Raw genomic sequence first — 14,921 nt, 5'->3', positions numbered from 1 at the left:
TACTCAATTTATCCTGGTTATCATTCCAGGTCAGTACACAGGTATCTACTACATTCTTTTTAAATGCCTGAATAGCATAGAGTATGAACACTTAAACATTGTCTTCAATGATTGAAATAAAAATATTGAAACTAATAACATCATACATATCTCCTTGCCATATGGACAAATATTTCTGTATTTCAACTTTCCTTGATAAGCTTACAAGAAAATAGAGATTGTAAGTTACATATCTCTCCCTATCCCCTCTCCTCCCACTGCATGCCACAGTTGAATGGTAAAATTTTATAGAGACAGTATTTATTAAGTATATATTGAGTATAAAGAGTAAGCTCAAGGTAAATACTTAGTACTAATGGCAAACGCTTGTCTTCTTTCCTTACTTTTATGAAGGGTTTTAATCCATCTGATTTGACAGTGAGTGAGACAAGTTCTCAGGCTTAATTTTTAATTAATATTGCTCTCCTTGCTCCTTATCTTCATGTTATTTCTATCCTTGTCTTAAATATTCTTATTTTACCTATGTCTTTCATTGAAGTTCTCCCAAATCAGTTTTTACATAACAGGACTAAAAATAAGTATATATTGAAAAGGTATCCTCTTAATATACCACACTCTTTAAAATGTAATAGGATGCACACACAGAAATTCTTATTATATTCTTACAAAAGGTTTGGGTTTCTAGTTTTCACAATTTGGGCCACAGGGGGTTTAAAAGGTATTTTAATTTTATTAATACAAAAATTTTTCTCCATTTGCAAAGCCAAGGAAAGTAATTCAAATTATGAATCTAATGTGAAAGCATTTTAACCAATTACATATGATTTTACATATTCCAAAAGTTTAAATTCATTGACTATTACAGTCATTAAGAATTCATATTCAGAGACCAGATTTCTGCTCAGTGACTGACAATGTTATACTTCACATTCCATTGTCAGAGGTTCTTAAAGCATAACAATCTGCTTTAAAATACTATGATTAAATTTCTATGCACTTCATTGCTGAAAAGCAAACTTTTATTTTCTCCCACAAGCCAACTACTGGAATCATTCAGTTTTAAAATAGATCAACTTTTAGATTAAAGCCTACAACTATTACTTTAAAATTGATTTATAAAAAAGCTTTAGTCCTCACCTGATTACAAGTATCAGATAATGAGTGTATAGCTTCTGAGAACATACTTGCTGAACCGGTATAAATCCAGGCAAGAAATTTAAAGAAGCAGTTTAATCCATTGCTAGAAGAGAAAGAGAAAACAATTTAGCATAGGTTTGGATAAAAATTTAAGCCAAAAGCATACTCAATCAGCTGTTTACCTCTATACTAGATTCTGTTGAAAGTAAAATTAGGCTAAGCACAGTGGCTCACACCTACAATGCCAACATTTTGGGAGGCTGAGGTGGGAGGATGGCTTGAGGACAGGAGTTGAAGACCAGGCTGGGCAACAAAGTAAGACCCCATCTCTACAAAAAATTTTTTAAAAACTTAGTCTGGTGTGGCAGTACACGCCTGTAGTCCCAGCTACTGGGAGGCTGAGGTGGGAAGATCATCTGAGCCCAGGAGTTTGAGGCTGAAGTGAGCTATGATTGTGCCACTGCACTCCAGCCTAGGCAAGAGAGTGAGACCCCATCGCTAAAACAACAACAACAACAACAACAACAAAAAACAAGTACAATTAAAAGAATTCCCAGCCTTAAAAAACTTTGTTTAGGTAACAAGAGTAAAAATCTGAAAAAATATAGATTATGTACTGTTAAGAGGCATGCTATGTGTAAGCAAATTACTTAAATATATTTTGAAAACTGGTGAGAAAAGAGGGTCTTCTATATGTGGACAAGATAAAATTTAAAAGAAAATTATGTGTTTTAGGCAGATAAAAGCAGATCTGCACATGATACTGTCCATTGGGCCAATGTCAAAGGCAAGACTTCAGTGAAAGTCTGTTTACTTAAGGAGGCAGATGCCAGAGGTGACTCTAAGCAGTCTCAGAGTCATACTAGAAGCAGCTAGATGCCAAAATAAACACAGTTAACTCTGAGGAAACTAGCTGCTCAGATACCAACAGTAATGACTAACATGATTTATCTCAGACGTTATGCTGGTGAGTTACCATGTTGTATTACAAGTCTGTTATACAAATATTAACACCCCCATTTTATAAATGAGAGAACTGTATGTCCCCTTTTAGCTACCCTTTTCCCATCTCCTCCACCTCAGATAACTTCTTAAAAACATCACATTTATTCTGGCTGTCACCGTTTTCATCTTATCAATACCACCTACCATTCCATACTACTAAATTCCTAGAAATATTTTAGTATTTCTCTTAACCTCCTGGGAGCATCTGACATTATTTTCTTCTTTTTTTAAACAATGTTTATTTATTTTTTAAATTTATAATTTAAGTTTTGGGATACATGTGCAGAATGTGCAGGTTTGTTACATAGGTATACATGTGCCATGGTGGTTTGCTGCACCCATCAACCTGTCATCTACATTAGGTATTTCTCCTAATGCTATTCCTCCCCTAGCCACCCACCCCACAATAGGCCCCAGTGTGTGATATTCCCCGCTCTGTGTCCATGTGTTCTCATTGTTCAATTCTCACTTACGAGTGAGAACATGTGGTATTTGATTTTCTGTTCTTGTGCTAGTCTGCTGAGAATGATGGTATCCAGCTTTATCCATGTCCCTGCAAAGGACATGAACTCATCCTTTTTTTTGGCTGCATATTATCCCATGGTGTATATGTGCCACATTTTCTTTATCCAGTCTATCACTGATGGGCATCTGGGTTGGCTCCAAGTCTGCTAATGTGAATAGTGCTACAATAAACATACATGTGCATGTGTCTTTATAGTAGAATGATTTATAATCTGTTGGGTATATACCCAGTAATGGGACTGCTGGATCAAATGGCAAATCCAGTTCTAGATCCTGGAGGAATCGCCACACTGTCTTCCACAATGGTTGAACTAATTTACACTCTCACCAACAGTGTAAAAGTGTTCCTATTTCTCCACATCCTCTCCAGCATCTGCTGTTTCCTGACTTTTTAATGATCACCAATCTAACTGGTGTGAGATAGAATCTCATTGTGGTTTCGATTTGCATTTCTCTAATGACCAGTGATGATGACCTTTTTTCCGTACGTTTGTTGGCTGCATAAATATCTTCTTTTGAGAAATGTCTGTTCATATCCTTCACCCACTTTTTGATGCAGTTGTTTGTTTTTCTTGTAAATTTGTTTAAGTTCCTTGTAGATTCTGGATATTAGCCCTTTGTCAGATGGATAGATTGCAAAAATTTTCTCCCATTCTATAGGTTACCTGATAATAGTTTATTTTGTTGTGCAGAAACTCTTTAGTTTAATTAGATCCCATTTGTCAATTCTGGCTTTTGTTCCCATTGCTTTTGGTGTGAAAGTCATGAAGTCTTTACCCATGCCTATGTCCTGAATGGTATTGCCTAGGTTTTCTTCTAGGGTTTTTATGGTTTTAGGTCTTATGTTTAAGTCTTTAATCCATCTTGAGTTAATTTTTGTATAAGGTATAAGGACAGGGTCCAGTTTCAGTTTTCTGCATATGGCTTGCCAGTTTTCCCAGCACCATTTATTAAATAGGGAATCCTTTCCCCATTGCTTTTGTCAGGTTTGTCAAAGATCAGATGGTTGTAATGTTTGGTGTTATTTCTGAGGCCTCAGTTCTGTTATATTGGTCTATATATCTGTTTTGGTACCAGTACCATGCTGTTTTGGTTACTGCAGCCTTGTAGTATAGTTTGAAGTCAGGCAGCATGATGCCTCCAGCTTTGTTCTTTTTGCTTAGGATTATCTTGGCTATACAGGCTCTTTTTTGGTTCCATATGAAATTTAAAGAAGTTTCTTTCTAATTCTGTGAAGAAAGTCAATGGTAGCTTGATGGGGATAGCACTGATTCCATTAATTACTTTGGGCAGTATGGCCATTTTCGTGATATTGATTATTCCTATCCATGAGCATGGAATGTTTTTCCATTTCTTTGTGTCCTCTCTTATTTCCTTGAGCAGTGGTTTGTAGTTCTCCTTGAAGAGGTCCTTCACATCCCTTGTAAGTTGTATTCCTAGGTATTTTATTCTCTTTGCAGCAACTGTGAATGGGAGTTCACTCATGATTTGGCTATATGTTTGTCTATTATTGGTATATAAGAATGCTTGTGATTTTTGCACATTGATTTTGTATCCAGAGACTTTGCTCAAGTTGCTTATCAGCTTAAGGAGATTTTGGGCTGAGATGATGGGGTTTTCTAAATATACAATCATGTCATCTGCAAACAGAGACAACTTGACTTCCTCTCTTGCTATTTGAATACCTTTCTTTCTTTCTCTTGCCTGATTGCCCTGGCCAGAGCTTCCAATACTATGTTGAATAGGAGTGGTGAGAGACGGCATCCTTGTCTTGTGCCGGTTTTCAAACGGAATGCTTCCAGCTACTGCCCATTCAGTATGATATTGGCTGTGGGTTTGTCATAAATAGCTCTTATTATTTTGAGATACATTCCACCAATACCTAGTTTAAGGTGAGAGTTTTTAGCATGAGGCGGTGTTGAATTTTATTGAAGGCCTTTTCTGCATCTACTGAGATAATCGTGTGGTTTTTGTAATTGGTTCTGTTTATGTAATGGATTACACTTATTATTTTGCATATGTTGATGCATATGTTGAACCAGCCTTGCATCCCAGGGATGAAACCAACTTGATGGTAGTGATAAGCTTTTTGACATGCTGCTGGATTTGCTTTGCCAGTATTTTATTGAGGATTTTTGCATTGATGTTCATCAAGGATTTTGGTCTGAAATTCTTTTTTTTGTGTGTCTCTGCCAGGTTTTGGTATCAGGATGATGCTGGCCTCATAAAACGAGTTGAGGAGGAGTCCTTCTTTTCCTATTGTCTGAATAGTTTCAGAAGAAATGGTACCAGCTCCTCTTTGTACCTCTGGTAGAATTTGGCTGTGAATCCGTCTAGTCCTGGGCTTTTTTTTTTTCAGTTGATAGGCTATTAATTACTGCCTCAATTTCAGAACTTGTTATTGGTCTACTCAGGGATTCAACTTCTTCCTGGTTTAGTCTTGGGAGGGTGTGTGTGTCCAGGAATTTATCCATGTCTTCTAGATCTTCTAGTTTATTTGCATAGAGGTGTTTATATTATTCTCTATGGTCGTTTGTATTTCTGTGGGATCAGTGGTGACATCCCCTTTATCATTTTTCATTGTTGTCTATTTGATTCTCCTCTCTTTTCTTTTTTGTTAGTCTGGCTAGTGGTCTATGTATTTTGTGAATCTTTTCAAAAAATCAGCTCCTGGATTCACTGGTTTTTTGAAGGGTTTTTTGTGTCTCTGTCTCCTTCAGTTCTGCTCTGATCTTAAGTTATTTCTTGTCTTCTGCTAGCTTTTGAATTTGTTTACTCTTGTTTCTCTAGTTCTTTTCATTGTGATGTTAGGGTGTCAATTTTAGATCTTTCCCACTTTCTCCTGTGGGTATTTAGTGCTATAAATTTCCCTCTAAACACTGCTTTAGCTATGTTCCAGAGATTCTGGTACACTGTGTCTTTGTTCTCATTGGTGTCAAGGAACTTATTTATTTCTGCCTTAATTTATTTACCCAGTAGTCACTCAGGAGCAGGTTGTTCAGTTTCCATGTAGTTGTGCAGTTTTGAGTGAGTTTCTTAATCCTGAGTTCTCATTTGATTGCACTGTGGTCTGAGAGACTGTTTGTTTTGATTTCTGTTCTTCTGCATTTGCTGAGGAGTGTTTTACATCCAATTATGTGGTCAGTATTAGAATAAGAGTGACATGGTGCTGAGAAGAATGTAAACTCTGTTGACTTGGGGTGGAGAGTTCTGTAGATGTCTATTAGTCCACTTGGTCCAGAGCTGAGTTCAAGTCCTGAATATCCTTAGTAATTTTCTGTCTTATTGATCCATCTAATATTGACAATGGGGGGGTTAAAGTCTCCCACTATTACTGTGTGGGAGTCTATGTCTCTTTGTAGGTCTCTAAGAACTTGCTTTATGAATCTGGGTGCTCCTCTATTGGGTGCATATATATTTAGGATAGTTAGCTCTTCTTGTTGCATTGATCCTTTTACCACTATGTAATGACCTTGGTCTTTTTTGATCTTTGTCTGTTTAAAATCTTTTTTATTAGAGACTAGGATTGCAACCCTGCTTTTTTTTTTTTTCCCTTTCCATTTACTTGGTAAATATTCCTCCATCCCTTTACTTTGAGCCTATGTGTGTCTTTGCACATGAGATGGGTCTCCTGCATACAGAACACCAATGGGTCTTGACTCTATTCAATTTGCCAGTCTGTGTCTTTTAACAGGGGCATTTAGCCCGTTTCTATTTAAGGTTAATATTGTTATGTGTGAATCTGATCCTGTCATTATGATGCTAGTTGGTTATTTTGCTCATTAGTTGATGCAGTTTCTTTATAGTGTCAATGGTCTTTACAATTTGATATGTTTTTGCAGTGGCTGGTACCAGTTTTTCCTTTCCATATTTAGTACTTCCTTCAGGCGCTCTTGTAAGGCAGGACTGGTGGTTATAAAATCTCTCAACATTTGCTTGTCTTTTCTTCTCCTTCGCTTATGAAGCTTAGTTTGGCTGGATATGAAATTCTGGGTTAAAAATTCTTTTCTTTAAGAATGTTGAATATTGGCCCCCACTCTCTTCTGGGTTGTAGGGTTTCTGCAGAAAGATCCACTGTTAGTCTGGTGGGCTTCCCTTTGTGGGTAAACTGACCTTTCTCTCTGGCTGCCCTTAACATTATTTTTTTATTTTTTATTTTTTTTGGAGACGGAGTCTTGCTCTGTCGCCCAGGCTGGAGTGCAGTGGCGCGATTTCAGCTCACTGCAAGCTCTGCCTCCCGGGTTCACGCCATTCTCCTGACTCAGCCTCCTGAGTAGCTGGGACTACAGGCGTCCACCACCACACCCAGCTAATCTTTTTGTATTTTTAGTAAAGACGGGGTTTCACCATGTTAGCCAGGCTGGTCTCGATCTCCTGACCTTGTGATCTGCCCACCTCGGCCTCCCAAAGTGCTGAGATTACAGGCGTGAGCCACTGTGCCCAGCCGGCTGCCCTCAACATTTTTTCCTTCATTTCAACCTTGGTGAATCTGATGATTATGTGACTTGAGGTTGCTCTTCTTGAGGACTGTCTTTGTGGTGTTCTCTGTATTTCCTGAATTTGAATGTTGGCCTGTCTTGCTAGGTTGGGGAAGTTCTCCTGGATAATCTCCTGAAGAGTGTTTTCCAACTTGGTTCCATTCTCCCAGTCACTTTCAGGTACACCAAACCAAATGTGGGTTTGGTCTTTTCACATAGTCCCATATTTCTTGCAGGCTTTGTTTATTCTTTTTCATTTTTTTCTCTAATCTTATCTTCATGCTTTATTTCATTAAGCTGATCTTCAATCTCTTATATCCTTTCTTCAGCTTGATTGATTTGGCTACTGATACTTGTGTATGCTTCACAAAGTTCTCATGCTGTGTTTTTCGGCTCCATCAGGTCATTTATGTTTTTCTCTAAACTGGTTATTCTAGTTAGCAATTTCTCTTACCTTTTTTCAAGGTTCTTAGCTTTCTTGTTTTGGGTTGGAACATGCTCCTTTAGCTTGGAGGAGTTTGTTATTACCCACTTTCTGAAGCCTACTTCGTCAAACTCATTCTCTGCCCAGTTTTGTTCCCTTGCTGGCGAGGAGTTGTGATCCTTTGGAGGAGAAGAGGTGTTCTGGTTTTTGGAATTTTCAGCCTTTTTGCACTGGTTTTTCCTCATCTTCATGGATTTATCTACCTTTGGTCTTTGATGTTGGTGACCTTTGGATGGCGTTTTTGTGTGGACATCCTTTTTGTTGATGTTGATGCTATTCCTTTCTGTTTGTTAGTTTTCTTTCTAACAGTCAGGCCCCTCTGCTGCAGGTCTGCTGGAGTTTGCTGGAGGTCCACTCCAGACTCTGTTTGCCTGGATATTAACAGCAGGGGCTGCACAGCAAAGACTGCTGTCTGTCCCTTCCTCTGGAAACTTCATCCCAGAGGAGCACCTGCCAGATGTCAGCTGGAGCTCTCCTGTATGAGGTGTCTGTTGATCCCTGCTGGGAGGTATCTCTCCATCAGGAGGCATGGGGTCAAGGACCCACTTGAGGAGGCAGTCTGTCCCTTAGCAGACCTCGAGCGCTGTGTTGGGAGATCCGCTGCTCTCTTCAGAGCCAGCAGGCAGGAACATTTAAGTCTGCTGAAGCTGCGCCCACAGCCGCCCCTACCCCCAAGTTTTCTGTCCCAGAGAGATGGGAATTTTATCTATAAACCCCTGACCGAGCCTGCTGGGCCTTTCTTCCAGAGATGCCCTTCCCAGAGAGAAGGAATCTAGAGAGGCAGTCTGGCTACAGTGGCTTTGCTGAGCTATGGTGGGCTCTGTCCAGTTCGAATTTCCTGATGGCTTTGTTTACACTGTGAGGGGAAAACTGCCTACTCAAGCCTCAGTAATGGTGGCCCCCAACCCCCACCCCACACACACACCGAACTCAAGCATCCCGTGTCAACTTCAGACTGCTGTGCTGGCAGCCAGAATTTCAAGCCAGTGGATCTTAGCTTTCTGGGCTCCCTGGAGGTGGGATCTGCTGAGCTAGACCACTTAGCTGCCTGGTTTCAGCCCCCTTTCCAAGGGAGTAAAAGGTTCTGTTGCACTGGCATTCCAGGCACCACTGGAAAAAGACTAGTCTAGCTAGCTTGGTGTCTGCCCAAATGGCCGCACAGTTTTGTGCTTGAAACCCAAGGCCCTGGTGGTGTAGGCACCTGAGGGAATCTCCTGGTCTGCAGGTTGTGAAGACCATGGGAAAAGTGTACTACCTGGGCTGGAATGCACCGTTCCTCACGGCACAGTCCCTTATGGCTTCCCTTGGCTAGGGGAGGGAGTTCCCCAACGCCTTGCACTTCCCCAGTGAGGCAATGCCCCACCCTGCTTCGGGTCACCCTCCGTGGGCTGCACCCACTGTCTGACCAGTCCCAATGAGATAAGCCGGGTACCTCAGTTGGAAATGCAGAAGTTACCCACCTTCTGCATGGATTTCGCTGGGAGCTGCAGACAGGATCTGTTCCAATCCAGCCATCTTGCCCACCACCCCCCCAGCTGGCTATTTAGTTTTTAAAGACAGGGTCTTGTTCTTGCCCACGTTGGAGTGCAGTGATGTAATCACAGCTTACTGCAGCCTTAAACTCCTGGGCCCAAATGATTCTCCTGCCTCAGCTTCTTGAGTAGGTCTACAGGCGCACATCACCCACCATGCCCAGCTAATTAAAAAAAATTTTTTGTAGGTACAAGGTCTCATTATGTTACCCAAGGTGGTCTGAAATTCCTGAGCTCAAGTAATCCTCCTGCCTCAGCCTCCCAAAGTGCTGGGATTCCAGGTGTGAGCCTGTAGCAGGCCTGCTATTTTCTTAAAACATGTGTGCCTGTAGTCTCAGCTACTCAGGAGGCTGAGGCAGGAGAATCGCTTGAACCTGGGAGGCAGAAGTTGCAGTGAGCCGAGATTGCGCCACTGCACTCCAGCCTGGTGATAGAGCAAGATTCCGTCTCACAAAAAAAACAAACGCTTCTTCCCTTGGCTTTCTTGACACTCCTTGATATGGTTTGGCTCTGTGTCCCCCACAAAATCTCATCTTGTACCTCCTATAATTCCCACATGTTTTGGGAGGGACCCAGTGGGAGATGACTGAAGCATGAGGGTGGGTCTTTCCCATGCTGTTCTCGTGATAGTGAATGAGCTCACGAGATCTGATGGTTTTTAAAAATGGGAGTTACCCTGCACAAGCTCTATTTGCCTGCTGCCATCCGTGTAAGACATGACTTGCTCCTCCTTGCCTTCCACCATGATTGTGAGGCTTCCCCAGCCATGGGAACTGTACATCCAATTAAATCTCTTTCTTTTGTAAATTGCCCAGTCTCGGGTATGTCTTTATCAGCAGTGTGAAAATGGACTAATACACCCCTGGTTTTCTTTCTACTTTTCTCCTTACTCCTCCTCAATCTCCTCTGCAGGCACTTTTTTTTTTTTTTGAGACGGAGTCTGGCTCTGTTGCCCAGACTGGAGTGCAGTGGCGCAATCTTGGCTCACTGCAAGCTCCGCCTCCCGGGTTCACACCATTCTCCTGCCTCAGCCTCCTGAGTAGCTGGGACTACAGGCACCCACCACTACACCCAGCTAATTTTTTGTATTTTTAGTAGAGACAGGGTTTCACCATGTTAGCCGGAATGGTCTCGATCTCCTGACCTCGTGATCTGCCCACCTCGGCCTCCCAAAGCCTCCACCTTTTTCTTAATGTTAACATTCTTCAAGGAATTTTTCCTGAGGACTTTTTATTCCTGATACTATATATACATACATTCCTCAGGTGATCTTTACTTTTATGGCTTTAGTTATCATCTATATACTAAAAACTAACAACTCCAAACCTCTAACTCAGATTTCTCTCCTGAGCTTCAGACCAATATATATTAACAACAATACTTCTTAAGTACATATCTTAGAGCAGGTACTATGTTAAGCACTTTTCACACATACATCCCTCCAATAAGAAAAGCTATAATCACTATCCCTGTATTATTGGTGAAAAGAACCCTATTGACTATCTCCACCTGGGTGCCCTAAACATACCACCAGCTCAAAAATGAACTCATCATTTTCTCTGCTCCCACCCTGCTCCTCCTTCCAGTGCTCTCCTCAGTGAATGGTACATTATTTACACAACTGTACAAGCCAGAAACCTGGTCACTATCCTTGAACATACCTTCTAAGAAGTTGAAACTATGTCTATCTGTACCACCACTATGATAGTTATGACATCATTATTCCTTGTCTGTATTATAAATGCCTTCCTCTAGTTTAGTGTCCCTCCAGTCCTTAAAGAATTATGTATTATATCTTTATATTTTCAGATCATATCACACTATCTGATACATATTTTACATATATATTTAAGAATAAAAGAACTAATGAATTATTGAATGATTTCATACATCCTAAAATAGACTAGTCAGAAAAACAGATAAAAGGTGAACAAAACAATAGGAATCAAGAAGATAGAGGGAAAAAGGGGGAGGCAAGGCCGGGCTCAGTGGCTCACACCTGTAATCCCAGCACTTTGGGAGGCCGAGGCGGGCAGATCACGAGGTCAGGAGATTGAGACCATCCTGGCCAACATAGTGAAACCCCATCTCTATTAAAAATACAAAAATTAGCTGGGCATGATGGCGTGCGCCTGTAATCCTAGCTACTTGGGAGGATGATGCAGTTAATTGCTTGAACCCGGCAGGCAGAGATTGCAGTGAGTTGAGATTGCGCCACTGCACTCCAGCCTGGCAACAGAGCAAGACTCTGCCTCAAAAAAAAAAAAAAAAAAAAAAAAAGAGGCGGCAAAAATAACAATTATGTTCTTCCAAGATAAGTGGAATAAAGATAATAAGCACAAAGATATTCTTCAGTAGCTGTAACCCAGGTTGGTTTAGCTAACTTCTTTAAAAAAGACTTCTATCAACTCCAAGAAAAATAAGAAAGGATTTTCAGATAGCAACTATTCTTAGATCTAACTACATCAAAAATATACAGAGAATGAGCATGGGTGTCTATATGAATTCATGCTCTTTCCCCACCACTTTACTGACAATAATAAAGACTTCTTCAATTTCCTCCTAAAACAAAATAAACCTCAAACTCTATAGCTAGCTACCATGTAATAAATTTATATATTTAAGGATATACATATTTAAAAGAATATATTCTATTTCGCAAAGCTTATTTTTCAGTACTCACATGCAAATTGCAACCATCACCACTTTTCCTGGTCCCTTAAAAAACACTGATGCCGTTCTGGAGCGTGGCTGTAAAAAAACAAAAACTTTTTTTAATACCTCCAAAATTTTGCAGAGAAGCACTATAACTGGTGGCTTTGACAGACCAGAACATTTTCCTCTATCAAAACTTCTGAATTAGGTTTACTTATTTTTCTCTAGAAGTTCTTGTTTAGAAAGTGGAAAGATTAAAACCGAAAGCATATCTGGCTCTCTTTCCAGAAACTTGTTTGTTTTGTTTCCTTGTAATTCATGTCCTGCCTACTTCCAGAAAGGATCTGAGTTGGCTATATAAAAACTAGTAATAAAGTAGAAAAGTGCACTGAGCTGAAATTCATATGCTCTAAGAATGTGTGAAATCAGACACCCCAAATTCTGTACTGACCTGCCTTCAGAGCTAAGAGAAGGAACTACACAGGGATAAACCTTGTCCATGTGATCTCAACTTTTACTTCAATTTGTAAGCCATAAACTCTGACTATGGGTCTAGATTTCTGAATTATACTGTTTATTGATAACAAACAGAATGTATGTTTTATTAAAATAAGAATATATTGTATTATTTGGTTGAATAGAGAAAAAATTCAATGAAATTATTATGGGAACAATAGAATGCTGCTTACGGTGAAAAATAAGATTTCTTTAGAAGAAAGGTTTGGGAACTCATGGGAGGGGCAAAACAGGGAAAGGAAATGAGATCTTTAAGATCAGAATAAGAAATAATAAGAAAAATAAGGAAAAAGATTCACTGGGCTCAAACCACTCTAATAAAGAAGGCTGTAGAAAATGGGAAGATGTGTTGGTAGAAACTAGAAATAATGATAAGGCCCAAGGAACTCTAACAAGAGAATAAAAATCTGGAAAAATAAGAGATCACAAGGAGCCAGGATTCACAACCCACTTGGGAAGCTTCCTGTAAAAGCTACTCAAAAATTCCATAATCAGGCTGGGCGCAGTGGCTCACGCTTGTAATCCTAGCACTTTGGGAGGCCAAGATGGGCAGACTGCTTGAGCTCAGGAGTTTGAGACCAGTGTGGGCAACATGGTAAAACCCCGTCTCTACTAAAATACAAAAAAATCAGCCAGGTGTGGTAGTGGGTGCCCGTAATCCCAGCTACTCAGGAGGCTGAGGCATGAGAATCTCTTGAACCCACGAGGCAGAGGTTGCAGTGAGCTGAGATCGTGGGCAACACAGCAAGACTCTGTCTCAAACATAAAATAAAATAACATAAAATAACATAACATAACATAACATCACATCACATCACATCACATCACATAAAATAACATAAAATAAAAATAACATAACATAACATAACATAAAATAAAATATAAAAAAATTCCATAATCAGAGCAATCGGAGAACTGCCCCTTTTTGAAGACCAGGACAGCAAAATGTTAGAAATTAATGAAACTAGATAGCCAATATCTATTTTTTCTATTTTTATATATCTTTGAGAACATTCACAATAAACAAGGTTCTTTAATATTGGGACAAGTACAGAAAATTTGGATAGATTTCAGAGACAACTACCAGGAAAAGGAGCATAAATTGTTCAAAGCATTATTGGTGCATTTCAAGGTGATACTATTGTGGAGTTAAATATATTAAGCAGAGATAAAGGTACTTCCAATTCTCTGAAGTACTATATCAAGAAACCCATGAATTAGAAATAGAAGGGAAGGCATGGGAAAGTAGAAATGTATTAAAGGGGAAATTATTATATAAGAAATTAAATACCAGAGGAGCAGACCCAGAACACTGTGATTTCATATATCTCATTACTGGAGTTCTCATGAGATAAGAATATATTGGAAAAACAAGTGTCTGGGTCAGAAATAACAACAACAACAAAAAAAGGCATTAATTTTTGCAAACAGGATTAGTCCTATGTTTTAGAGAAGGAAAGCAACCATTTTCAGTGGGAGAACAACCATTCCTAAAGGGAATAGGGGTACAGTAGAGGGAAATGAAATACTAGTTTTATCCTAATGTCCCAGCAAAAAAAGGTTGTAATAGCAAAAAAAATCAATTCAAAACATGGAATATTCAAAAGCTGACCAGTATTAATCTTCTAAAGTAACAAAGATTTCATTAGTCAACAGCTACTATTAGAAAATCTGGTGAGGATGATTCTCCATGTGAAACAGTTGTGAAGGCGAGGAGTGAATCTTCCCAGGAGGCAGGTCTCACCAGCCTAAGTTATCCCAGCACAAGAGGCAATGGCAATAGCCCTTGAGGCATGAGAGTGAAAATGCTGGCTCACAAGACATATGAAGGCTCTACCTGAGGAGAGTCCACATCTTCAGGGCAGTACTGGGGTGCCAGAAATGCAGGGATCAAAGGTGAAATGAAAATTAAGAGGTCTTGAAGAATATAAATGGAAAAGGAAAGCATATCAAATAAGATTTGGCTAAAATTATCATCATTGCCAATGTCTAAACTTTGCAAAACGGGTGCAATGTCTCAAATGCCACCAGAGAGAAGAAAATGTGCATAGGTAGCCTTTTATCCAAATATGACATTAACTTCTTGACAGGAGATTCCTCCCAGCCAAGTTTAAATGGAAAGTCAACTTGGCCATAGACTGCTTGGCATCTTAAAGGTGCTGGGGACTTTGGTAAGTCATTTCAGTGGGGTGGTGGGGTTGAAAGCCCAATTGGATTAGGTTCAGGAGAAAATAAGAGGTAGAACAGTAGAGGCCAACTTTCTATATGTGTCCCAATATTAATTTCCTTCTAGTAGGAAGGAAAGCAGAGTATTTTGTCACATGTGTAGATGAGTTAGTAAATTTGGTGATGAAAAGATGAGGTGATGAAAAAGATGAGGTACTTTTATGAAATTACACCTATTTTTTCAATAAAATATGAAGTAAAGTCAACAGCTGAAGGGTAAAGAGTGAGGCTGTTGGGAAGAAAGAAAAAGATACGCAATAGCTATTTCAAAGAGTGGGAAGATGAACATACTCTGGAAGTTTAGTAAGACTGTCAAATAATATTGAGTATCCATTGATTTTGTATAGTCATATAATGAAGAAA

At 39.6% G+C, this 14,921-nt stretch overlaps 1 protein-coding gene across 2 annotated transcripts in view; it reads right to left on the bottom strand.

Annotated features, from left to right (window-relative positions):
• SLC30A9 (solute carrier family 30 member 9) overlaps positions 1–14,921 on the bottom strand; it is a 99,217-nt gene that overhangs the window by 35,612 nt on the left and 48,684 nt on the right. For both annotated transcript variants that reach the window (XM_063722642.1, NM_001131669.1), the window contains 2 exon segments: positions 11,845–11,912; positions 1,138–1,240 (listed from right to left, as the gene is read on the bottom strand). In XM_063722642.1, the coding sequence (XP_063578712.1) occupies positions 1,138–1,240; positions 11,845–11,912 (171 nt within the window).

This window comes from Pongo abelii, chromosome 3, assembly GCF_028885655.2.
Source record: "Pongo abelii isolate AG06213 chromosome 3, NHGRI_mPonAbe1-v2.0_pri, whole genome shotgun sequence".
Lineage (NCBI taxonomy): Eukaryota > Metazoa > Chordata > Mammalia > Primates > Hominidae > Pongo > Pongo abelii.
The sequence above is the reverse complement of the archived record's forward strand: the minus strand, read 5'-3'. Positions and strand labels throughout refer to the sequence as shown.